Below are 25944 nucleotides of genomic sequence, written 5' to 3'. Positions count from 1 at the left end.
ATATATATATATATATATATATATATATACATATATATACATATATATACATATACATATATATACATATACGTATACATATATATACATATACAGTGGAACCTTGGTTTTCGAACGCCTCTCAGTTCGACCAAAAATTTTGAGAAATTCTTGCTTCGCTGTTCGGTCAAAAAATCGGAGTTCGAACGCCGGTACGCTAGGGTGCGATACTGAGCGGCGTACGGGTGTTTTAGCCCCTAATTATGCCTCCGAAGAAGGTCGGTGCAAGCAGGACAGGTGAAAAAAGACAAGTTGTTCGTCCAACTATTGCCTTTAAGAAAGACATAATAGCTAAATATGAAAGAGGTATACGAATTTCCGATCTTGCTAGTGAATACAGCATGGCTAAATCTACTATCAGTACGATAGTAAAGAATAAGGAGGCTGTGAAATCGAGTGTTGCGGCTAAGGAAGTTAGCGCTATAAGCAAGCAACTGCCGGAAGTTTTGGAAGAGGTTGAAAAACTTTTGATGATTTTTCTCTCCCTACCGTCCACCACAAAGGTAAGAAATCCTATTCCTAATCATTTTTTTAAATTTTTTACACGTTCATGTTAGCGTAATCTTTCGTACGGAAGATTAAGCTAACGCACGATTAGCCAGGGTTAGCTTCATGTTTATGCTCTTGCTAAAAATTCAGTATGGTGGAACGGATTAAAATGATTTTACATTACTTTTAATGGGAAAAACGATTTTCCGTGATCGACCAAATCGGTTTTCGGACAGGGTTCTGGATTGGATTATGGTCGAGAACCGAGGTTCCACTGTATATATAAATATATACATACATATATACTGTATATATAAAGGGAGTTCTGAAACAGACAGTGATTGTAGTGAACAGCATTTGCAAACTGCTCATTGCTGATTTGAGAAGTTGGGACTTTTCCTAAATTGTTGTCCGGCCTAACTGTTTTGTTGCGATCATCAAAAGCTGCATGGGCTAAGTTTACCTGCCACCGTTACAGTATGTTTTCCTTGTTTGGCTTCGCCTCCTTCTAGGTAGGGCATCGTGGCTTTTTGTTTGTGTTTTCCACCACGTGTGTCGCGGTTGGTATAATTTTGTCTGGCTTGCTCCCTGTTGGCGTCGAGGCTGCCGGGGGCTTTCCTGTTTTGTTTGCTCTAGGTTGGTGCTTCTTGGCTGCCCACTATGCATTTTTTGGCCAAATAACCTAGTGTTAGCGCCAATTTTTCCATGTCCGTTGGTTTAGTCCTGGACAGCTTGGCGTTTGTCGCAGTAGCCGTTACAGCTTTTTGTTGTGGGTTCCCGGTTAGCCCTGCTGATAACTGTGTGTTTTTTTTGGTCGGATAACTTCGCCTTTTTTTACCAAGGTTCTGGCTGACTTTTATTGATTGGTAGCGATTAGGTCCCTAGTGGTGGCTCTCTGTGTTTTCGCCAGTTAGCCCCTTTTTGTCAGCTCACCCTTTGTCGGACCATTATTGCATCCAACTAAGATCCGCGTAGGCATTCGCCACAAAAACTACCACAACTTGGCTTAAAACACTCGTAACCTCTACTACCAATCAACACGAAAAACAAGCTGGTGAATGGCTTGCGAGGGTGCTGGCATTCCTCTGATGAGGTCACAGCTCAGAATGACAAAAACAGGACAATGCTGTCTTCAAAAGGCATTACCTCAGAAAAAAAATTGGAATATACAAATATACAGATTTTATGTATTACTTCCTCACATTTTGCATGTTAAAGAATTTGGAAATACCTTTTTGCACAGAAAATCCGCACAAGGTTTTTGGCAGCCAATCTCCACTCATACCACACAGCAGCAGCTGCTTTGCTAATGTTGGGCCAGTCCTGTGCTGTTTTATTCAGTCATACGTCCTGTTTTGCTTATTTCAACTTATATATGTTGCGTGTTCATAGGATCTGTGTCTTAATTGGTTGAAATACAGTTGCAAATAGTTTTTTTTTCTACATTTGTTTATAGCACTGAAGAGTTAATTTTTTTATCTTTGACTTTATTGTTTTACATTTCAAGGGATTTTGTGATGTTCAACATTGAGTCGTTTTTTATTTTACTTTTTTTTCAATTTATTATTGATTCATAGCACAGAGGTAATGATTTTAATTTTTATTTTATTGTTTTGCATTTTCAGGGATTTTGTTATTTGACATTAAATGTGTTCAGCTAAAATTGTTTTGTTTCTTTCAAATTCTTTTTGTAAATAATAAATCTGCGACTATTTTAATTTATGTCTCAGGTGTTTTTTAGGGATCCCCTGAAAACATATGAAATTATTTTTTACAAAAATAAAATTGGTACATAATGTTTTATTATTATTTATAATATGTCATTACAACAACAACAAATGTTAGGAGCCGTTTGGCTGCCGGAAAAGACGGTTTTCCAAATTGAGCTGTCCTCTTTGGTGTGACCAGTAGGGGGCGCTGATGCTACACATACAGGATAATGACAAGCCACTGGAGCAGGTGTGTCGGCATCATTTTCAGTGACTTTTTTTTTCTTCATGTACTGCGTGGTCTATAGAGTCAGACTGCCAAGAAACATGGCATTGGCAACATTGTCATGCATTTTTAAGCACGTCACCCCCAATTCAAGCATTATCCTGACCTTGAAAACACATCATTAATATTCAAGCATTTTCAAAAACCCTGATAAATTGTAGTAAGCAGACTGGATAAAAACCACACTTACTTTTGTCCCTTTTTCGGCTTTCCGGCATTAACATAGTCGCTGTCTATATACAGTGGTACCTCTACTTATGAATTTAGTTTGTTTTGAGAGTTGCTTTGTAACCTGAAACATGTACAAATATAGAGACACTTTTTGAATGTAAATGCGCGAATCCATTCCAAGCCCCGAAAAAGTATGATTTTTTTTTTTTGATAAATCAAAAAAGACCACTAAAAGAACATACATACAATACATACAATACATATTAAAGTTAGATTAGGCACAATAAACATCAAACGATAATGTAAAAAAAAAAAAAAGAATAAAAGAAATAATCAACTGTTTCAATGACGTCTGCTTTAGCATGCTTTTGATAATCAGTCGGAAATGGACGAACCAGACGACATATAATCAGCGATAGCCCGACCTGTCAACACTTTTTCTGATTGATCGTTTGACTTTGTATCCTTTGCATCAAAAGCCAAAGCCGCAACATTATGTCATAGTGCCATCACGACTCCTGCTTTACAATGCAGTATTAATTATCCCAAAAGTTGCTTGAACTTTGGCAATCTTTTCACATTGTATTTAAGTGTCTAATAGAACTTATGTCAAGTGACCTGCCCACCCTGTACACTACAACCACCAACTGTTACGACTAATAACTACTTTCTCCTTTTAGCTTATTTTTGTCTTTTAAGTCTTCATTACGTGTTTATCCTGGAGTGCCATATGTCATATCGTTGCAAACAATGTTCATGTTGTTATCAATGACAATAAACACAACTCTAATCTAATGTACTGATAATCTGTCAAATCTGTGTGGTTTTTAGTGAGTATTTTTTTTCTCAAAACAAAGTTGTAACAATATTTGCAGTTTGCTTTTGTGAAGCATTAAATGTTTCCCTGAACTGGCAATAAAAACATTTCCTTGTAGTACTAATCCTATCTAGGTGCCGTAAAACCTTTACATTTCCTCTCAAGCAAAGTCTGTCAAAACGATTATCTGAAAATGCTTCACACTCCTGTCAAATCTTCCAGATGTCCCATTTTGAAAGATGTACGTTGTTATCTATCTTGGTCAGGTATATGTCACACTTTGGGCTGATCACAGTTGAGGCTTGCATTGAGTATCAGTTGATGCTACCACATCAGCTGCAACAACATCTGATACAAACCAGTACATGCATATAATTGATACTAGGGAATTCCAAAAGACATTAAATTGTTTGTCTGCAACTTGATTGATCTAACAAAAGCCCTTTCCACTACCTGCAAAGCATCTTGGTCCCGAGTTGCTTCAACGTATTGCCTACTTCCTGTCACCTCATTGTAAGATAGGGAGGGGACTTGTAAAAGAAAACATTCTTGGTCCACCAGAGTAAAGCAAGGCCTGCCAAATTCCAGAATAACTGGACTTGTCCTAATGTGAATTTAAGATGCACCACTTTTTACATCAAGCTAAAGATGCGGTTTACAAAAAGAAAGCATGGAATTGGTGCAATTCCAAGACAATATTTCACAAAATATAAGATATATTTTAATCATCTATATAAAAAAAAATTTGTTTTGTGTTTTTTTCCATTTGATTGCTTTCTTTCGCATCACACGATAACTCGTAATAATTACTCAAAGTTTAACAACTGAGTAAAGGAAAAAAATACAAACGTAGAAGAAAAAAATTGGCCACAAAAAACAAAATGTCAAACAACAAGAAGAGCATTGATTGGCAATAAGACTTTTTTTCTACAAGTCTTCAGCAGTGTTTCCCCTCTAACTTTGGTTCGGTTCACACTGCAGAGCTTAATTTTTGATGATTCCGTGAGATACTTTAAGTTTCAAATTAAATGTGACTTGTATGCAATTTTCTGTGATTATTTTGAGTCTGGGGCAGCACGGCAGCGGAGTGGTTAGCGCGCCCGGGGCACAGTTCAAAGCTTCCTGTGTGGAGTTTGTATGGTCTCCCCATGCTTGTATGGGTCTGTCTCAGTGTGCCCTGAGGTACAAAAAAAAATGTATTCCGTAAAAAAACAAAACATTGAGTTAAATACCAGGCAAAATATATAAACTATTATACCAATGTTAACTTTTGTTAAAAAATAACATAGGAAGTTTGTAATTGTATTTTTTTTTACAGCGTGGAATCCCCATTTAAGTCAGCGCCATTTATATCAGGCATCCTGTTGCCACGCTGTGAAGTGTATCGCTGGCCCTCGCTCGTACCAGATGAAACAGTGCTATCTATTCGTCAAATAGTACACAATGGGGTTTTAATTAAATCCAAAACCTCACTTTCCCTCTATTAGATGCTTTTCATGTTTTCCTCCGCCACAGCTGAGTCCTCCCGCCTCTTGATGACGTACTTAGTTCAACAGTAAATCTTCCAGTCGCAATAGTTGGGCTAGTCCTTTCATTTTCAGATTGCGGTTGCGTTATACAAATTTGGGCAAACAGATTGGTTGTGCGCACTGTTGGACTTATAGTACAGAGACGAACAATACACACAAACTCTGGCCCTCTCGCTAAAAAAGACTCGTATAGTTCTACCGGACATTTACATTTTATTTTCTGCTTCGGATCAAAAATACCTCAAGTGTATCCATCTGTATGTAGTATATGCCAGAGTTGTATCACCCATAAATAGTGTAAAGCTATGCTTTGAGCTAGGCACATCCGCAACAATGGCGGTCACTGTTGGAGCGAGGAGGAAACAAGCAGAGTATTTTGTTGAATTAAGTGAGTGACATGAATAAAATCATCATCTTATTTAGTGTCTAAACAAATGCTGAACATCTATTTGCATCATGGCATCACTCGTGCTTGAACCCCACTTCCTCAATTGGATTATTACGAACATGTATGTATGCAGGGTTATTCACTCATTTCCAGTCATACAACGATTCATTTGGATAACTCCAAAAATCGAAATTTCCAAATCCAATTGGGTTATTGTCACATGTAAATATACCCACCGTCTGTCGACAAGTCTATCAATGACCATCTGACTGGAATTTACGGGTATGTGCAGCTTCATTGGGTCGAAACTTGAGTTTTGTAATATAGGTAATAACTCAGTCGTCAATCGGTGTTGCCAAATGCCACACATTTTCCCAAGCAGAAGTGGAAGTTTCATGGAAATGGGTAAGTCGATCTGAACCATTTCTCCTGAGATGGTCTCAGAAACCTCGGAAAATATGACATACAGGCACCAACCCCCCTATCAAGAAGAAATCAGTGTGCTCCTCTCTTGCCTTTTGCTTCTTGCAAGCGCCAAACCGAGGACACATTTGCTCCGTCTAGCGATGCATAGGGGGTGTGCTTTAGGGGGTGGTGGTGGGGAACGTGCGGTTGGTTCGCTGTATTGCAGCTGAATTCAGCAGAAAAGAGGCACAGAATCAGGGGATTGGAAGTGGAATGGAGGTGCACATAAATCTTAGACAAAGAAACCTTTAAGGTGTACACTGCACAGTTGTACGTGGTTGAATCCCACCCATATTGCTGCTTTTCTGCATACAGTAAAAATAACATAACTTGTGATTTTTACGGCTTGGTGATTCAAGGAAAGGGTATAAGTCAAGGGCGTAGGATATGTTTTGGCATCGGTTAAGAATAAGCCAAAGCCCGAGACCTAGCCAGACCCAACCCAAATTCGGCCCGGGGCGGGCCTAAAATGTCTATCAGTATATTCGGGTCGGGCCAGGCTTTTTTCCCGCTGAAGTATTTATTCCTTTTCATTATCTACATATCATTGTTCTTTTTTGTCTCTCGGCATCGTTGTCATAATATGTTCAACCCATTTGTAACAATGATAGTAAAGGTGTATTCTAGTGTATTGTATTCCATTCCATCTCTCACTTTTCGTTTGACTAGATTCTTAAGGACGTACTGCTGTTGTGATTCATGGCCTAATTTTCAACCTGTCAAAATGACAGACGGCCTTAAAGTTTTTCTCCTCAACTCTTAAAAAAAATGTGTCAATGATGGAAAAATGGCGTTAAATGAAACCTTGCTGGACACAGGAAAATAAAAGAAGTCTTTATGCACTCTTGTTTACTTAGATTTCTTTTAAAAAGACAGGCTTTAAATTGTTATCACCTCTCCTCCCGAGTTCTCACAAAAAATATATAAAATTTTAGGTTTGCTTCAGGTTTAGACATGAAAACCAAGTTAATTGGTCGTGCTCGGGCTGGGTCATGGTTTAATACCCGACCGGGGTACAGGGTCAGGTCGGATTTTTTGGCCCGATCTTACCTCAAGTCGTAACAGCTCATTGTCTTCAAGTGATCACATCATATTGGTGGGGACAAAATGTATTTGCTAAATAATGGTGAGGACAGGTCACAATTGTCAATGGCAAAACTATGCCCCTGGAAATGATACTATGGATTAGAAGTCGACCGATTATCAGACTGTTCGATAATCTGCACCGATATTCTGTAATTTGATGATATCGGTAGCAGCATTTTGAAATATTTGACAGGCCGATTAGTACATTAAAAACTGTGTTTTAAGGCTCAGATGCAGCCGAGCCTTGCTCTCCCTCTCTTGTGCTCATTGATCATAGGACGCTACCAACCCTGCAGCCTTCTGACTGGATAAGCGATCAAGAGTGGAGCCACTGAAGCAGGAACAACAACGTTAAAGCGGCAGCACTGATTACTCGTCCCGACATGGTTGTGAATCAAGACCTCTGATAATATTGAGATTGAGTGTAGTAAAAAGTGTAGTTTACTTGTTTTAGGGAAGCAGGTTCAGGGGGAGACTGATCTATAAGCTCTTATCATAACATTAGTTTGTCAAACAAGCGTGTGTGTTTTTGATTGAGAGAGAGCATAAAAGCACACTAAAGTGAAAGGCTGAGTGACTAGCTGTTACCATAACATTAGTTCAGCAATATGTCTCCAAAACAGTGGTGCCCACACTTTTCAATTGCAATCTTCGATGAAATGTTGATGCACTTTTTGTTTTAAGTTAATTTAAGTCATGTTGGTGGTTTTGAAATTTTCATTTATTGATTGTAAAAAAAATCAGGGGGCTATTTTTATGTACCTTTATACAAGTTGAAACTAAGCCAAATTTGGATTCTTACACTGAGTTTTTGGTTGAAGTGAACAATTAGTCATGTTAGTTGTGTTGAAATTCAAATGTATTTACTGTAAAAAATAATTCTGAGAGCTTTTGAAGTTTTATTTAAATATATAACCAATATGTTTAGTTTCTTTATGCATCATTAAAAGGTTCTTATGCCAATTTTTAAGATCTTACAGCAAACGAATATCGGCTCAGTTTTGGCCTTCTCTTAATGCTATTAATCATTATCGGCCCTGACAGATCAACATCAGTCGATTCTTATTAGTGACGCACCAAATTTCCTTTTGAAAATTACCAAAAGTGCATTTTTGGTTTCAGTTTAACAGAAAAAATAAAACCGAAATAAGGCTTTCGAAAGAACAATGATGTAATCGCTTCTACAGTGAGGCCACTATGCAAAGCTGTCGCGACACAGCTGTTTATTTTGTCCTTATGCAAATGAGAAGAAAGGAGATGAAGGATCCTATCAAAACATGCTGTTATATGATTCCCGAATCCCTTGGGTGGATCTGCTTTTCTAACCCTTTAGATTTAATAAAATGAAAGGGCTCACTAGAGGGCTTTTGGGAGAGGGTGGAATGTCACTTTTAACTATACTCTCAATTAAAAGGTAATTTGCCCCAAACATATGTACTTTAAAAAGGGTAGAGCAGGATTGTGTAGTATGGCAGCTACAAGCTATTTATTTTTTATTATAACTAGGCATTTTACTCAAAGTACAATCAACTTGCTTGTGTTATTTGGATTTGAAAATTCTCAAGAGTGGTACTTCTTAGTTATCGATTGGATTTTCATTAAGTGCTTCAATGTATTTTTGTTGTTTTATGAGAATGTAACGAATGAAACACTTAAAACTATCGTCTTGTGGTATGTCAGTCAGTTAATTATCATTCCATCATTTTAGTAAATCCATGCAAAATAAGTATTTAATTTATTTTCCGTTTTGTATTTCATTGTCAGTTTTCGGTGCATCCCATATAGATAATCTTCTTAATCGATTGATTCCAGTTTTTGCTTCTTATTTCATTGATAAAGATATTCTGATGAAAAAAAACAACACCATCTTTTTTTTCCAAGATTATGCATATTATTCTTGCAAGTTTTTGTCGTTTTGTTGATCTTCCATGCAACGCGGCAGTTTTCTTCTGTTCAATAATATAATATAATATGTACATTCATTTTGCTTTTCTACATTAAACGTCATCAAATTTACCCACAATTTAAATCTCAACTGTATCAGTCATTCTGAGCCATTATTTTTAAAACTTTAAACAAATCATAGACATAATACTACCAACTATAAAACAGTTTGATGACAAAAAAAGCATTCTGTGCAAAAGGGTAACACAATGATAGCTGGTTTTAAATCAATTTTAACATAAACCTTATATACCATATTGTGAAAAAATATATAAATAAAGAACAGCTTTCAATAGCTTGTGCCTAAAAATACCGGTAATCAAGAAGATAGTAACACGTCTTACAAACCGACCAAGTCCAGCATTTAGTTAGTTGTGCAAATGCTTTAAACGTTTATACTTGCATATAAACCAAATGTAGAACTCTACAAAACAATACTGAAATCGGCTTAGGTGCGCACAAAGTAAAATGAACACAAGGAGGCGTAAAACAGGCATAGCCACACAAGCCACCTAATGACCAACGACAAAGTCCTTATGCTGCCCCTCCCACCCGATCTCTTCTTCCTGTTCAGTCAATTGACACTGTTCCAATTGTGTTTGAGAGACTACGTCTAATTTTATTGTTATTTAGTGTGTTTCATTGCCTTTTTTGTCCATGAATATGAAAATAATAGGTCCCAAGAAAGTTAATGAACAGACAACAAGGATAGAGTCAAAGGAGGAAAAGATTGCAAAAAAAAGAATGGTGTACGAGTTTATGCCATCTAAAGTGCTGCTTCAAGGTAGAGCAAGTGCTTTAAAATTGTTTTGTTTTAAACTTTTTCCCAATGATCTACACATTAAAAAAATTATCGTTGTTTGGGTACGTATTTATTTGGGTATGTAGCTATTTTAAAGCAGTTATACGGGGTTTAATGTATGCTTTTATGCAAGTATATACGATAATTAAGTGCATGAATCAAATGTTCACATTAAAGCATATTTTATTCAGGGTACATACACATTTTCCATGGCTGAATTCAAGCCCTTTTTAACCACCTACATAGCCAATTTTTGAATTTTTCAAGTACTATTGATAGAAAACGCAAACAAACCTTTATCTCCCCCATTTTTGGGTAAAGAGGTCAAGGCCTACACAATTTTATTGAAAACGATAAGCCAGTTTGGTTTTATTTCCAAACAATGCAAATTATTTCTGCGTTAGAATTACAGACATGTCACTAGCGAGATTTTTTTTGTTATCAGTTTCAAAGTGGTGGCGGCTGGAGCACCATACAGGCACTTTTACTTAAACGCGGTAACTGCTTGGCAAGGCTTCAAAAGGGACAGCTAACATTCACAGATGTAGTGATGACAGAAAAGTTCTGGTGTTGGGGTGAGAACACCACAGCTCCCAGAAGTGGGGGTGTTCGAAGAGTTTTTTTTCCCCCTTACATCGTTTTGCTTTTGAGACAAGAGGAGGGGATGCCATTCTGTGCACGAACTTTAGTTGCATCCCTCTCAGTGTAGTTGAGAAAGTGCATACACTGCTGTGCTTGCTGCTTGGGCTTTAATCGAGGACCAAAAGCCTCTAAAGGATAAGGTAGGAAAATAAACACTATGACTTTTTTCATTAATGGAAGTGTAGTTTGTACTAAATTTGATCGCAAGAGGAGCAGAAGTGGGCTGAAATTTAGAAGCTTTTATTTCCCAAGTGGTAAATACAATAAGTGCCAAGTGAATGCTTTCCAAAATTATGGGGAACTTGTACATACTTTAAAGGGGTGTTTCAGTGGGTTTTAAGCACATTTCGTAAAGGAAAGAAATAATTAGCAATGATAATACTAAGGTGGTTGTTGTGGGAATCCGAGCATATTCAAGCAGACTAGGCTACTAAGGCCAAATAAATTATGAGGGTCTACATGTTTTCCTATGAAATAAACCAAACCAATTTACACCCAATTAATAATCCCAATTATAGATTAAAAAAAAATAAAAAAAACAAAAAACAAAATCAGTTGTCAATAATCTATAATCTCTTTTGGTTAATTGACAAGAAAAAACAGGGGAGTCAGTGCTGGAATCGAAAATTGTGATTTTGTCCTCCATCCTCTAAAAAATCATGTGTTTTGCTATCACCTGCTGTAAATGGTGACACCATTAATGAGTAGCATACAAATGCAGGTATTTTAGAGACAATGTAGATTTCCTTTTTTTTTTTTTTAAAGTATTTTCAAGGTTTAATTACAGAGGGTGGAAAACTATGTGTTTTTAATTGAATTGTTGATTTTCTTTATGATGAACTTGAAACAGTATATAAAACAATCTAAATATAGTTAATAAATGTGGCCTGTCATTGGTTTTAAAAGCACCCAAGCTCTTATGAACTTCCCCCAAAAAAACTGAGTGCTCTGTTAAGATTACACCACACTATAGAAAACAAATATACATTGAGTGTTTATTATGTATATATATATATACCGTATTTTCAGCACTATAGGGCGCACCGGGTTATAGGGCGCACCCCCAAAAAATAGTTTTTGGTCCTATATCTTCCATAGATAAGGCGCACCGGATTATAAGGCGCTACAATGGGAACGTCGACAAAACAGTCAGATGATTAAGTCAAACTGATTACCCCCTTAACATTCCCAAAGCTTGCAAAGAAGCAAATACGTGTCGTAGACACGTGCGGATGCGGTGTCCGTACGATGTCACTTAAATGCGTCATTTTCAAATATCATTCGGAAGGTTGAAGTCTTGGGATTCAAGAAATGCCAAACATTTCTGTGTTTCCATTTTCTTTTTCGCTCACAACTTTACTGCAATAAACACTTGGAATTGAGTTTAATTCACTCAACTCATCACAGCAACATCAAGATCATTCTAAAACAAGATACCGGGAAAATATAAAGCCGCATAACTCACCTAAGTTCTCACGTTCAATAATGATACGCAATCATGGTCTTCTTACAACCGTGAGTGAAGTAAATCCAGGAGAGTAGAATATTTACAAATACAGACTAATGAAACATGTTTCTTTATGGCGTACTGTAGCAAGCTTGCTACGCCATTGCTAAACTCGGCCGATTGAAGGGTTTGTTTTGGGCATCTAGCCAATCCGAGGCTCCGAATAACTTCAGCCAATAGTGATCGATTCAAATGATGATTGACACATTGGTTAGCCAATGAAACGCCGGTATATAAATCCCAGCATACACCGCGGACTTGCTACGCCATTGCTAAACTCGGCCGATTGAAGGGTTTGTTTTGGGCATCTAGCCAATCCGAGGCTCCGAATAACTTCAGCCAATAGTGATCGATTCAAATGATGATTGACACATTGGTTAGCCAATGAAACGCCGGTATATAAATCCCAGCATACACCGCGGAATTGCTACGCCATTGCTAAACTCGGCCGATTGAAGGGTTTGTTTTGGGCATCTAGCCAATCCGAGGCTCCGAATAACTTCAGCCAATAGTGATCGATTCAAATGATGATTGACACATTGGTTAGCCAATGAAACGCCGGTATATAAATCCCAGCATACACCGCGGACTAATCCACGTTCGGGGTAAAATCGAGTCGGCGGCCGTTGAGTAATTTGCGAGACCTTGCGAATTTAATATTGAGCCATATATAAGACGTGTTATAAGGCGCATGGTCAGCTTTTGAAAAAAATTAAGACTTGTAGGTGCGCCTAATAGTGCGGAAAATACGGTATATACATCCATCCATTATCTGCTCTGCTTATCCTCAGTAGCGTCGCGGGGGTGCTGGAGCCCATCCCAGCTACCTTTGGGCAGTGGGCAGCGGACACCCAGAACCGGTTGCTTGCCAGTTGCAGGGCACACTGAGACAGACCCTGGGTGCCAGCTAGTCGCATATTATATATATATATATATATATATTATATATATTATATATATATATATATATATATATACACATATATAAATATATATACATATATATATACACATACATACACATATATACATATATATATATATATACATATACATACACATATATATACATATACATACATAAACATACACATATATACATACCGTATTTTCCGCACTATAAGGCGCACCTAAAAGCCTTTATTTTTTTCAAAAGCTGACCATGCGCCTTATAATACAGTGCGCCTTATTTATGGATCAACATTAAGTTTTCCAACTAACTTGCAGCCGCCGACTCGATTTTCCCCCGAACGCCAAGTAGTACGTGGTGGATGCTGGGATTTATTTACCGGCGTTTCATTGGCTAACCAATCTGTCAATCATCATTTGAATTGATCTTTATTGGCTAAAGTTATTCGGAGGTCAAGAGGCGGATCCTTTTTATCATTTACAGACTGCCATTGGCTCAAACGGCAAACAAAGCCTGCAATTGGCCGAAAAAGACGTGTCAATCATCATTTGAATCGATCACTATTGGCTAAAGTTATTCGGAGGTCAAGAGGCGGATCCTTTTTATCATTTACAGACTGCCATTGGCTCAAACGGCAAACAAAGCCTGCAATTGGCCAAAAAAGACGTGTCAATCATGAGTTGAATCGATCACTATTGGCTAAAGTTATTCGGAGGTCAAGAGGCGGATCCTTTTTATCATTTACAGACTGCCATTGGCTCAAACGGCAAACAAAGCCTGCAATTGGCCGAAAAAGACGTGTCAATCATCAGTTGAAACGATCACTATTGGCTAAAGTTATTCGGAGGTCAAGAGGCGGATCCTTTTTATAATTTACAGGCTGCCATTGGCTTGAACAGCGAAACAAAGCCTGCAATTGGCCGAAAATACGTATGCGTATAGCATGTGGCTGACGGCATAGAGAAAGCATTTTTTTCTATTCTGTATTTGTAAATATTGTATTCTCCTGGATTTACTACCCTCACGGATATAAGAGGACATTGCCTGCACATTATTATGAACACAACGACTTCGGTGAGCTACTCCGGCTTTCTATATTATCCCTGTATCTTGTTTCAGACTGAACTCGATGTTTCTGTGATAAGCGGTGCAGATAATGGATGGAATGCAGTGTCTATTTTTAAATTCAACTCAATTCCAAGTGTTTATTGTCATATGCACAGTAAAGTTGCGAGCGAAAAAGAAAATAGATACGAAGGAATGGTTATCATTTATTGAATCCCAAGACTTTAACCTTCCGAATGATGGAACGATGCATTTGAGTGACATCTTACGGACACCGCATCCGCACGTGTTCTCGACACGTATTTGCGTCTTTGCAAGCTTTGGGAATGTTAAGGGGGTAATCAGTTTGACTGAATCATCTGACTGTTTTGTCCACGTTCCCATTGTAGCGCCATATAATCCGGTGCGTCTTATGTATGTCAAAAATAGGACCAAAAACTATTTTTTCGGGGTGCGCCCTATAACCCGGTGCGCCTTATAGTGCGGAAAAAACAGTACACATATATGCATATATATACATATATATACATATACATATATATATAAACATATACATATACATATACAGGGATCAGAATGGAGATTTTCATTTTCAGCTGAAATAGCCAGGGTCCAGGAATAAAGCAGGGCGGAGCCGACCCAGACTCAGACTCAGTCGGATTTTGAATTTGTTTGCTACGCAAGAGAAAAAGTGAAAAAGTCGGAATGCCTTTGGGGTTCAAAAACAGCGGAAATCCGCGGAAAATTCTGATCCCTGCATATATATACATATATACACATATATACATATACATATATATACACACACACATATACATATATACATATATATACACATACATATATACATATATATACACATACATATATACATATATATACACATACATATATACATATATATACACATACATATATACATATATATACACATACATATATACATATATATACACATACATATATACATATATATACACATACATATATACATATATATACACATACATATATACATATATATACACATACATATATACATATATATACACATACATATATATATATATATATATATATATATATATAATTTACATATGCTACCCACTGCACTACAGAAACACATACATTATATTCATATATATATATATATATATTCATATATAGTTTGACAAGATCTTACATGGAATTTTACATAAATTTCTGGGTGGTTTCCACACATAAGATGGGTCATGTATTTTTGGGGAGAGTTATATCATGCTGGTGCTTAGGTTTTCAGTTATTGAAGCATGAAAAATGTTAAAGTAAGAAAAGGACTGTTTGAAATGCAGTCCTAACTCAAAACAGTGTGGCATTGCAAGTTTTATGCTGTATGACTTAAAATCAAGCAGTAAAGCGTGTACATAAACATGTGCCAAGTTTTGGATTTTTCAGACTTTTCAAGTTATTAGTGCAGAGTGTATGTGGCAGAAGTCAAATATTTTTGACTGGTCCATTGTCAGACTTAATGAAAACAAACAAAAATAGGTTCAATAAAATCCATACAAAAAATCACATCAGAGCAGCTGTTTCGAGTGGATTCTATGCTCTGTTTCTTCTTTAAGAATCATTTTCCTTGCTTGTTGGATGATTTTCTGTTCATGTCTTCAGCATTTTGATTTGAATGTTTCCAAGATTTAAAAGAGCTTCAACTTTTGAGGTTTGAGAATATGTGGCACTCGTTTCTTTTTATTGATTTGTCCTCTTTGAAGCCTCATGAAATAGTATACAGGCTGGACTGCAGGCTCAGTTTTTTGGACTGAATTCTTGTTCCCCTTTAGGACCAGATTTTCCCCTATTAAGCTGTTATGGTTCTGAGAGACACGGTTCTGCAAAGATTCTACAACACACTGTGCAGTCACAGCAGGGAAACAGAGGGTCGGCCTTTTGCCGCTGCTGCTGTAGAAGCAGGAGTAGCAGCAGCAGCGATACACATATGTGGCCATACCCAACAATCAGTTGGGTAAATAATCCATTTAGATTAGCACAGATAAAGCAAGCGGACAATATTAGTCTATCAGCAAGTGATGTCAGTGTTTCATACATGGGAGACATATAAATCACCACCACAGCAAGAGAGTAGGAGCATGGCAAACATTTGCTTTGGCCAGCTACACTGATTTCCAACTGAAGTCCTCAGACAAGCACGAAAACAATGAAATCTCCTTTCGCTTATGCAGTCCTGATGCCAAAGCATCACTTTTTATTTTTCCCGCATTACTCGGAAGTGTAGTATTCAAACTAAAGAGCGCAGTGGCGGCTAATACTGCTAATCAGTTGTCAAAAAACAAATTAAAATTTGCTGCCAAGGTTAACAAAGAGCAGGAGGAAAAATGCTTTATTTGTTCGTCCAACCGCATGCAGCCTTTTAAGTACAAAATAAACAAGTTGGCAAAAGCGCTGAATTTTGCTCCAAAACAGCCACACTACTTTTTGACGATCAGTTAAATTTTCAAGACTTGTTTGTTGTAACATAACAAAAATGCATTAAACTTTGACTTTACATCAAGACTATTAAATCAATCCAAATTTCAAGATTAGTAGCGTATTTTAAGGAACATCAGATTATTGGGTAATCCCCCAAAATAGTGTTTTGGCATATATTTTTTATACATACATAGGCGCACCAGATTATAGGGCATATTAAATTGAGACTATAGTAGAACTACTGTGTAACCGTTGGGCTCTTTAATCAATCATTAAGTATTGCTGATAAAATCGCAAAATATTGTTTTTAAAGGGAATCAATACTGGATCGTGGCGGTGAGGGTGCCTCCATTCTATCACTAGACCAGTAGGGGTACAGATGATATGCGAGAAAGCATTACAATATATCTCATTATCACACTTTTTTAACTCATGGTGCCAGAAACACTGATTTGCAAAGTGCATTTGCATACGTTAAACCACATGTGTCAAACTCCCGGCCCGCGGACCACGTCCGGCCCGCCGTGTAATCATATCCGGCCCGCAAGTCCGTTTTACATTATTGTTATTAATGTCCCGTCAATATGAACAACGCCGTCTCATCCCTGGACATCATATTCTGACGTTTTAGTCACTGTACCTATTCCTTAATATCACGTATACTATACTATATACCAGGGGTCGGGAACCAGATATGGCTCTTTCTATGAGTACCTATGGCTCAGATACAAATTTAATTGCATGCAAATTATCTCCATCTCGTTCAAAACTTGATCCATTGATCCTGTTCAGATACACGCAAAGCCAAACCAAAGCTGAATTACAGTACAGTACTTTTCAGAATATATAAGGCACGTGAAAAGCATTCAGTTTAAGTGTGTTCAACAAATGTTTATCCTGGTTGGCCCGCGACCTTAAGTGTGTTTTGAATTTTGGCCCCTTGTGCAATTTAGAGACTCGAGTTACTGGAGTGTTTAAGTAAAGTTTTGTTAGGAAACAGTTATGTACCAGAATTAATATTGTAGTCAGCCCTAGATTTGTTGTATTGTGTTAAGGCTATATAGTTTTCCTGACATGGTAGAAAATATAAACACATGTAACATTATTCATTTTATTAAGTTGAAACAGGAAAATAATCATTAATGTCAAAAATCAATCATGTCTACATGTTCATAAGTATTAGGAAGTGGTAAAATAACGTACCTCAATTGTTCATATCTTATTGAATTACAGGTATATTAGTCATACTCAATAAGGTACCAAAATAATCTGATGGCATCGTGTAATAAGTGGTTAGCACGTCTGCCTCAGAGTTCAGCAGCCCTGTGTTCAATTCCAGCTACCACCTACATTGTGGAGTTTGCATGTTCTCCCAATGCCTAAGTGGGTTTTCTCCGGGCACTCCCATTTCCTCCCACTTATGAAAAAACATGCGTGACAGGTCAAAGATTGTCCTTAAGAATGAGTGCTTCTGTCTTTGTGAGCCCTATGATTTCTGGAACCCAGGGTATCCCCTGCCCACTGCCCAAAGTCAGCTAGGATGGCCACCGACACATCAGCGTATTTTGTGATAAGCGTCTGGAAAATAAATATAGTGCTTTCAAATGCTTTGCCATCATTTGGCTAATGAGCAAATGATTAATTAGCACAGACAATTCACACGATTGAATTCTTATGGCCAGTGCGAGAATATATCAAAAGATTTCAAGGGATCATAAGGTTTTAGAATGGCGACCTGAAGTTAGCATCCTTACTAGTTGTAAATGTGGAAGCAAGACGAGTATAGTTTATTGATGCCCCCTAAAAATGAACTAACGTGTCATGTATTTTTTTGCAATTTTGTTATTCCAACTGTCAAAACCCATGCATTTCTTTTGGGTCACTAATGTTCAGTTCTATGCATCACAGTTAGAACCTATGAATGGTAGATTGACAGATGACAGAAATGGACATATTGTATTTTTCAATCACTTAAATGACCAATAGACAACAATTATTTAACTTGCATGTTTTGACTTTTAATCTGTGGTTTTGAGGATCTGACTGCTTGTTATTGCTTCCGTTGTACTGTATATATGGAGGTATGATCAGTAACTTGTATGGAGTTGCATTTGTGAGATGAAAACATTTAAATAGCAGATGTCAAGATTATGTGGTTCAAATTGGGCTATTGCCATGTTATGAAGCACATAAACTTACATTCATTTCTGGTTGTATGGTTATTAAATGTAAGTGGAGTTTCAGAACAAATAAACAGAGGAAGAGTATTTTAACTGGTTTCTGTCTCCCTAATTTCCTGCCCTCCACTATTAGAAAGACTAATTTGTCCTGTTTTTCCCAGCTTAACTAATATAGGACTAATTGATTGTCCGGTCGCATCATGAGGGTGGTCCTTCTGCTCTCTCTGCTGACAATGGGCAGCAGCCGCAACTACCAGCGTGTTGACGTCATGGAGATAATGAAAAACTATGATGTCATGATGGCTGATCCCATGGACGACAATGACGACGATAACCATTTTGATGATCGCTACGATAGCTGTCCAGTGGGCTGCCATTGTTCGCCCAGAGTGGTGCAGTGCTCTGATCAAGGTAACAACAGTCGGTCATAATGACGTCACTGAAAGTATGAATGGCTAGCTCTATGAACGGATAGAGAGAATAAAAGCTACAATGGAGGATGTGGAGGGACATCCATTTGCTTTGATGCAAAATCTAAATTGGTCTGTTGTGGTAAAAGAAAAAAGAAAAGAAAAGGGAAAACTCAATTTACCAATCAATCTACAATACAGTACACAGCTGTTGATTGTAACCATCAATACAAGCAACCAAAACAGTAATGAAGTTAAATTAAGTGGCTGGAAAGATGTAAGACTGGAAGGGAGAAGTAATTGTAATAAAATAATAAAAAGGGGATGGAACGACATACGGAAGGATGGGCAGACCTATGAAAAGAGACATTACTTTATTTAGTCAGTTTCATTATAAATTTTCATCATACGATGCAAGAAAGCTTTTTTCTCATGAAAACGTATCACTGACCACACATCTGTGTTAAATAAATGCTTACTCATTGCTTAAAAACAACTGTTAGGTGCCATTTGCAGCAATTATAAGACATTTCGGGTAATCTTAACTGGTGCAAAACACTTGATATGATTGCGTCCGCAGGTCTGATCAGCGTACCAGAGAGAATCCCAAGTGACATCTTGATGATTGACCTCCAAAACAATGACATCACCGAGATCAACGAAGATGACTTTAAAGGCATGGACAAGCTTTATGTAAGAGTAACACACTAAAAACAACCAGGATTGACACTGACAAAAAAGCTCCGTCTCATTTAAGTCTTGTTTGAAGGAAAACTAATGTATGCAGAGCCATTTGGAAATTGCTTCTCAAGCTTAATGTATTTTTTGTGGTCACTCTTTATCTGCAATGCTAGAATATTCAGCAAAATTTTGGTTCTAGTGATGGGAGTTGTCATAAAAAATATTTACATATTACATGATATTCATAGAATAAAATAAAATAGAACACTACATTTCCTCACTAGTAAGACAACTTATCCAAATTTCAGAACAACTACAACGGAATAGCACTAGCAAAATTATTTTAAAAAGTAATGTAAATGGTCTGCATTTATATAGCGCTTTTCAAGTCAATGAAGACCTCCCAAAGCATTTTACAATGTGCTTCACACTTTTCCCTTTTACACGATACCTAACCGATAGCAGCGTTAGCGATAGCTGCAGGTTTGATTCCCGGCTCCTCCGTGTCAAAACTGTCATCCTTGATATCAAATTATGGTTTAAGTATTAGCACACACTTTGTCCTTAAAGGAATGGTGTAAAACATCAGTTAATTTTACAAGGGATTGGCCTATCAATGATACCCCAAAATAATAATAAAAATAATAAATCAGCAAACCTTTATTCAATGTTAATAAATGCATGATTCATTGTCAATTGATAAAAGTAGGTGCACTTGAGAATAATTCCGACATTCTCTGGCTTCATAGACGCAATCTAAGGTAGTGTATCCCAACCTTTTTGGAGCCAAGGCACTCTTTTTCCATTAAAGATTCTTGAGGCATATTTAAAATCGAATTAAATTTATGTTCTTTTTTTAAAACTTAAATGATCCTGTTGCTAAATTGATAAAGGTTTATTTTTACTATAATTTGGGATTGGACTATATTTTCTGCCTGTTTTTGAAGTTTTATCCATCCATCTATCTATCAAACCTGGTCATATCCCTCGAAAGGGGTGTCCGACAGCAAGACAAACACATACAAAAAAAACAAAGAAAATAAAAAAGGGAAAAAGTAGCAAAAAACACACACAAAAGTTTTTGGGGACCATGGCCAACCCAAATGCCCAAACACCCAAACAAGTTAAGCACCTCAGCACCCAAGTAGGTCATGCTTTCGTCCCTCCAGTCCAGATGAAACGGGACACGAGAAAGCGGCCATGTTAATCGGGTCAGGGTGACACAACGCACTCTTCTGTTCAACAGCAGGGCCCGACAGCTTTCAATGGTTTACCCCTGCCGCATCATACAGGTGCCCTGCCCACCCCTTAGAAGACGTCTAAACATCCCACTATCCTTTTACAACACCTCTCCACTCATTCCTATCACCAACAAGAGCTCTAGCTTCCACTATATTTAGACCTTTTTCCCGCAGTGCACTCATAACACCATCCATCCATGTCAATCGTGGCCTTCCTCTTGGTCTCCTTCCATTTACTTCTGCTCTGTAGACCCTCTTCAACATTCGGTCCTTATCCATCCTCTTCATGTGTCCAAACCAACTGGGCAGTGAGCAGTGAACACCCTGAAATGGTAGCCAGCCAGTCGCAGGGCACACAGAGACAGACCACTCACTTGCTCATTCACACCTAGGGAGAATTTGGACCGGTCAATCAACCAGATATGCATGTTTTTGAAATGTGGGAGGAAACTGCAGTGCCTGGAGGAAACCCAGGCAAGCACAGGTTTGCGAAAGCGCAGTGCTGAGAAGCCTCAAAAAAAAAAAAAAAACGAGAACAAGAGTTTAGGTGAAGGGTAGCCAGATTTTGCAGGAGAGTCGAAATTAGGCACACCGGTGTTGTTGTCTGCTTCGGCATGTGCGTCGCTGCACGTTGTTGTAATTTCCTTTAAATTTCAGTCAAGGGTGGTCACAAAAGGGGGTGGAGAGAAAAAAAGACAGTATTGCGAATGTGAAAAATAAACACGAATGTGAAAAATATTTGCGATTAGACAAATATCATATTCGCAACAGACCAAACTCTGGGGACAGCATCCTGCTTCACATAGTCTGCCTCAGAGTTCAGTAATGGTAATATTGCACTGCAGGATGAATTCTTGCTGTATTATTTAATCCAGAATTCTGGAGGATGGCTTGCAATAGGCTTGTTGGTTCTTGCCGGACTCTGAACCATGACTATTTTGGACCAGTCACAAAGCGAAATTGTGTTTGGGGGCGGGATTAGCAACAGCGGTTGACTAAGTGCAGACGCTAACTTAAAACTGTTTTTAGAATGACTCACGGTTAGCTTGTGCGGAAAAAACAAACAAAAACAAAGATAGGTAAAACTAATCACTTTTAACTTAACTTAATCTTATCTGCTCAAAACAAGTCATGATTTGGTGTCACCATTTTAGTCTCATGCCGTCATTGGTCAAAGCAGCATTTGCTAGCATACACAATTTGCTGCATCATCCATTTAACTCCAAAAACGTGCCTTACATTGCCAAGCCAGTTTGAATTATACAATCACATGTCGTACAGAGCCCTACCCTGAGTGAAGTACAGTTTGATTTGACATCTGCCCGGTTAAGAACATGTGATTCTGAGTACTTTTAATAAAAGTCCAAAAAGGTTTGTGGAAAACCCGTTTTGTTAGTGATTTTTTTTCTGCGGTTAATTGCTAGACTAGTAAGGAAGTATAGCAATGCATACACGATCAAATTGTTTTCCATAGCAACAGGTATCAAGAAAACCAGAAAGCTTTTTAAAAAGTTAAGGTGGATTTGTCAGAACAAAAGCTAAATAGGTCACATTTCGTGTGGGAAAACAGCTGGTAATATTTCGGCCTTAATTCGTGCTGATTCTGTCAGTGCAGATGTGTTCTGTTTATGGAGCAACTCGAGTAATTAGTAGTTTCACTCATCCAGCTAAATAAAAAAAACGAACAAAAAAATGTGGGTAGAAGGCAGAAGTAGCCTTTCCCATTTTTTGTTTTCATTGGAGATGGCCTCAAAATCTAACCAAATAGATGGATAACAAATTGTCTGACAGACTGATTTTGATAATCTTGTGATATTTTAGTTTACTTTTGTGCGACTCAAATCAACTCATCCCACCTAATGCATACTGATAATTAATACAGGATCCAGCCACCTATAATCAGAAGTTCTACTATAAAAGTGAATCCTCTGTTGAGATCATTGTATGACCTCGCCAGAGGAATTCCATTTAACACAAATGGTCACCAAGTAACAATGCATAAATATTAAAAAGCAATGACACTTTGGAAACTCAGTTTCGGCTAATTCATCATAATAGCAGGGTGAAGTTACAGGTAACACAGGGGGGAAAATCCTTAAAACAGACAACCAACTAGGCCCTGCGACAAGGGCATCTCCAGTTTACTGCAAACGAATAATTAATTATACAGGGTGTTCCCAAAGCACATTTGACACAGAATATCTCGGAAACTGTTAAATACATAAAAACAGCATGTAAATTCAGAAAGCTTGCAATCTCCATTTTTACATAGAATGTTCAAAGATGTTCTATTTAAGCATCAATGGTGACGTGACACACAAACCGATATTCATTCATTCTTGCCAAACATGTTCCAGCGTCACATTGTCAATGGTTGCGACAGCTTTTGTCATTCGTGCCTTCAGCTGATACATGTCTCTTGGAATATGGGGCACATAGACCAATGCGTTCACAAATACCCACAAAAACAAATCACAGGGAGTGAGATCTGGGTGGCCAGGACATGAGCTTGTGACCATTCTGCCCAGAATGTCCAATACATCTTTCTGGAAGTGTTGTGTTAAGAGACTGTCCAACCCTGAGGCTCCAGTGTGGAGGCCCCCTAGCCTGCTGGAAAATGAAGACACCGGACTCTTTCTCACTCAATTTATCCAATAACAGCAGTCCAATTACTCCTTTTCTGGTCAAGTGAACACCATTAATGGGTCTGAAAAGAAATTTAAAATATCAATACCCTTACAAAAAACCTGATGTGGTTAGCTTTAAAGTAGCACAGCCTTTGTCTTACTACCATTTATATTTAATTTTATTGGGACTTTAAAAATGTTAAAAACTTTTGGAACACCCTGTATATTGCCTTTGAGGCCCTGACTGAAACACAACGGAATATAAGTGATTGAAATAAAAAAACTTCACTAAGGTCGCATCACTCTGACTTCGATACAACCTAGAAGACTGCAAACAATCAGTTTCACTTTAATCGCTCTAGGAGGTTACAAAGGGTGGAGAAAAGCTTGTAGAATCTAGTTTAGGATTTTAAATTTCAAACCTGAGATGTTTTGTTTTGATTGGTATATAATTGTGTTTTTCGCAGGGATTATTTTTGATCAACAACCGAATTTCAAAGATACACCCGCGGGCATTCAGGAACATGTACAAGCTGCGCCTTCTCTACCTTTCCTACAACCTCCTGACTGAGATTCCAGCCAATCTGCCGCCCAATATCATAGAGCTGCGCTTCCACGAAAACAAAATCAACAAAATCCAGAGGGACGCCTTTAGAGGTCTCACAAAGCTTCATGTGCTTGGTAAGGAACCATAATCTTTGTTTTATTTGTCGCACCTTTCACATTGGGTTTTCACACATCCACACTGTATCCCACAATCAGTTAAGCACATGTCAGGTCCAGCATATATCTAATTAAAAAAAACAACAACTAGGGATAGCAAAAATGGAAAAATCTTCCCTCTCTGCAGAACTAAGTTTTAAATTTGCATCACTTTATGGTACTGAAACAAGAAAACATTGCTCAATTTGTCCAACCCATACTTTGAAAATTGTTTTCAGATGAACTGGCAGATATCGTGAATGATACTACTTTACACAGCCCTCAAGTTTTTATAAAAGGCAAAAATTCAATTGCTGAACCTTCGATGAAATCTCAATTAGGTCTGCATAATTTTGGAAAAAAAACCTAATTGGGATTTTTCAGACCAGTATTGCAATTTCGCTGCGAATTTCCATTTGAAAAAGAAAATGTGCATTTTCTGTGCTAGTTTTGTTTTTTGTAAGTACTTAACCCTCCTGTTGACCTCAGATCAAAATGACACGCTGCTGTGTGGTTAAAAACCCATAAAAATCCCCTTGATTATATTTTATTTAACTTTAATTGTGATGATGTTTCCTAGAGTGGACCCAACAGTAGAAAATGAAATGTTGTTTTTATTCAAATGTCCAAGTAAGCTGTATAAAAAAAGGTCCTTAAAATGAGAATTATTGACATGCCTCAACCTAAAGAAAATAGTGTCCTCTTCTGGAGAGATTTGTTATGGTTGATTTCTGCGCACACGAGGCTCACATGTAGATGTGTGGCAGTGTGCTGCTTGGAAACTTTGCCCCGCCGTTATTGGCTAGTGCCATTAAAACTTGCCCTTGATTGGCCGGCGCCGTTAAATCCAAACTGACAATTCTGGAAAACGTGAAATAATAAATCCATGGGAAAAAAACGCAGTGTCTTGCGATTACACAATCGCACTATGCCACATCGCAATATCGATTAGATTTTGGTTAATCATGCAGCCCTAGTCTCAGTAACTTAGTTTTGCTGTGCCACAATGTCAGAAAATGCATAACAGGCTTATCTACCTTTTTCCTTGCATTGCACTAGGTTCCGACCTAGAAAAACTTGTGATTTACTTTTACTGAAATACTCATTTTTGTCCCGCTGAGTCAAAAGGCCACATTTATCTTGTCTGTAGAAAATCACACCATTTATTTCTAAAATTTAAATTAAAAAAAAAAGTTATTTATAAATGGAGTCAAGCTACGAGTAACCGTAATTGGTCAACTTTATCACCCTTTTAAAGCTTCATATCTTGATCTCATAAATGTGACTAGAGTGTATGTCTGTGTTAGTACAACAAGTCTGGGTTAATACCTTTCAAACAATAAAGCAATAGAAGGAAGTAAATTACTAGTCATAGCTCTTATATAATGCAGAAGGCTTCAGACATTTCCGGGTCATTTGAGTACTAATCTTAAATGTCTGTGGCGTTCATATGAGAAGTCTGGCATGGTCGAAAGGCAAAAATATGCCTCGGGTTATAATTCAATGAAAGCGTTTTTCCAAAAGATTTTCCAAGACGTTTTTTTGAAGAAGTTTGGGATGATAAATTGAAAAGGGAAAAAAATGAGCATAATCATAAAAGGATCAGCTGTATTTTAACAGACCTAAGTTACAACATCAAAAGCAGATGCACTCAGAATGTGTGTGTGTAGTCTCTTACCAACCTGGCAAGCCACCAAACAGTAAACTATCTGGCCAAGCAAAGAAAATCATGTAAAAATAATCTAAAAATATTAGAATATGGATTACGTTTTTGGTCTGACGGCCGCA

At 37.6% G+C, this 25944-nt stretch overlaps 2 protein-coding genes across 5 annotated transcripts in view; one reads left to right on the top strand and one right to left on the bottom strand.

The window, feature by feature from the left end:
• The window catches only part of cenpp (centromere protein P), a 148777-nt gene that overhangs the window by 42937 nt on the left and 79896 nt on the right, over window positions 1–25944 (bottom strand). The window lies entirely within an intron of this gene.
• aspn (asporin (LRR class 1)) overlaps window positions 382–25944 on the top strand; it is a 32284-nt gene continuing 6721 nt past the window's right edge. The window contains exons 1-4 of one of the 2 annotated variants that reach the window (XM_088337547.1): window positions 382–542; window positions 18657–18906; window positions 19486–19598; window positions 23922–24135. In XM_088337547.1, the coding sequence (XP_088193673.1) occupies window positions 18696–18906; window positions 19486–19598; window positions 23922–24135 (538 nt within the window). In that variant the 5' untranslated portion in view covers window positions 382–542; window positions 18657–18695. Of the gene's footprint in view, window positions 543–10391; window positions 10508–18656; window positions 18907–19485; window positions 19599–23921; window positions 24136–25944 lie in introns of those variants that run through there. The other variant, XM_088337546.1, reaches the window with a different exon arrangement.

Source organism: Urocampus carinirostris, chromosome 6, assembly GCF_059441175.1.
Source record: "Urocampus carinirostris isolate Australia breed hairy pipefish chromosome 6, RoL_Ucar_1.0, whole genome shotgun sequence".
Classification (NCBI taxonomy): Eukaryota; Metazoa; Chordata; class Actinopteri; order Syngnathiformes; family Syngnathidae; genus Urocampus; species Urocampus carinirostris.
Note: the sequence above shows the minus strand (reverse complement) of the source record. Positions and strands in the feature narration are given on the sequence as shown.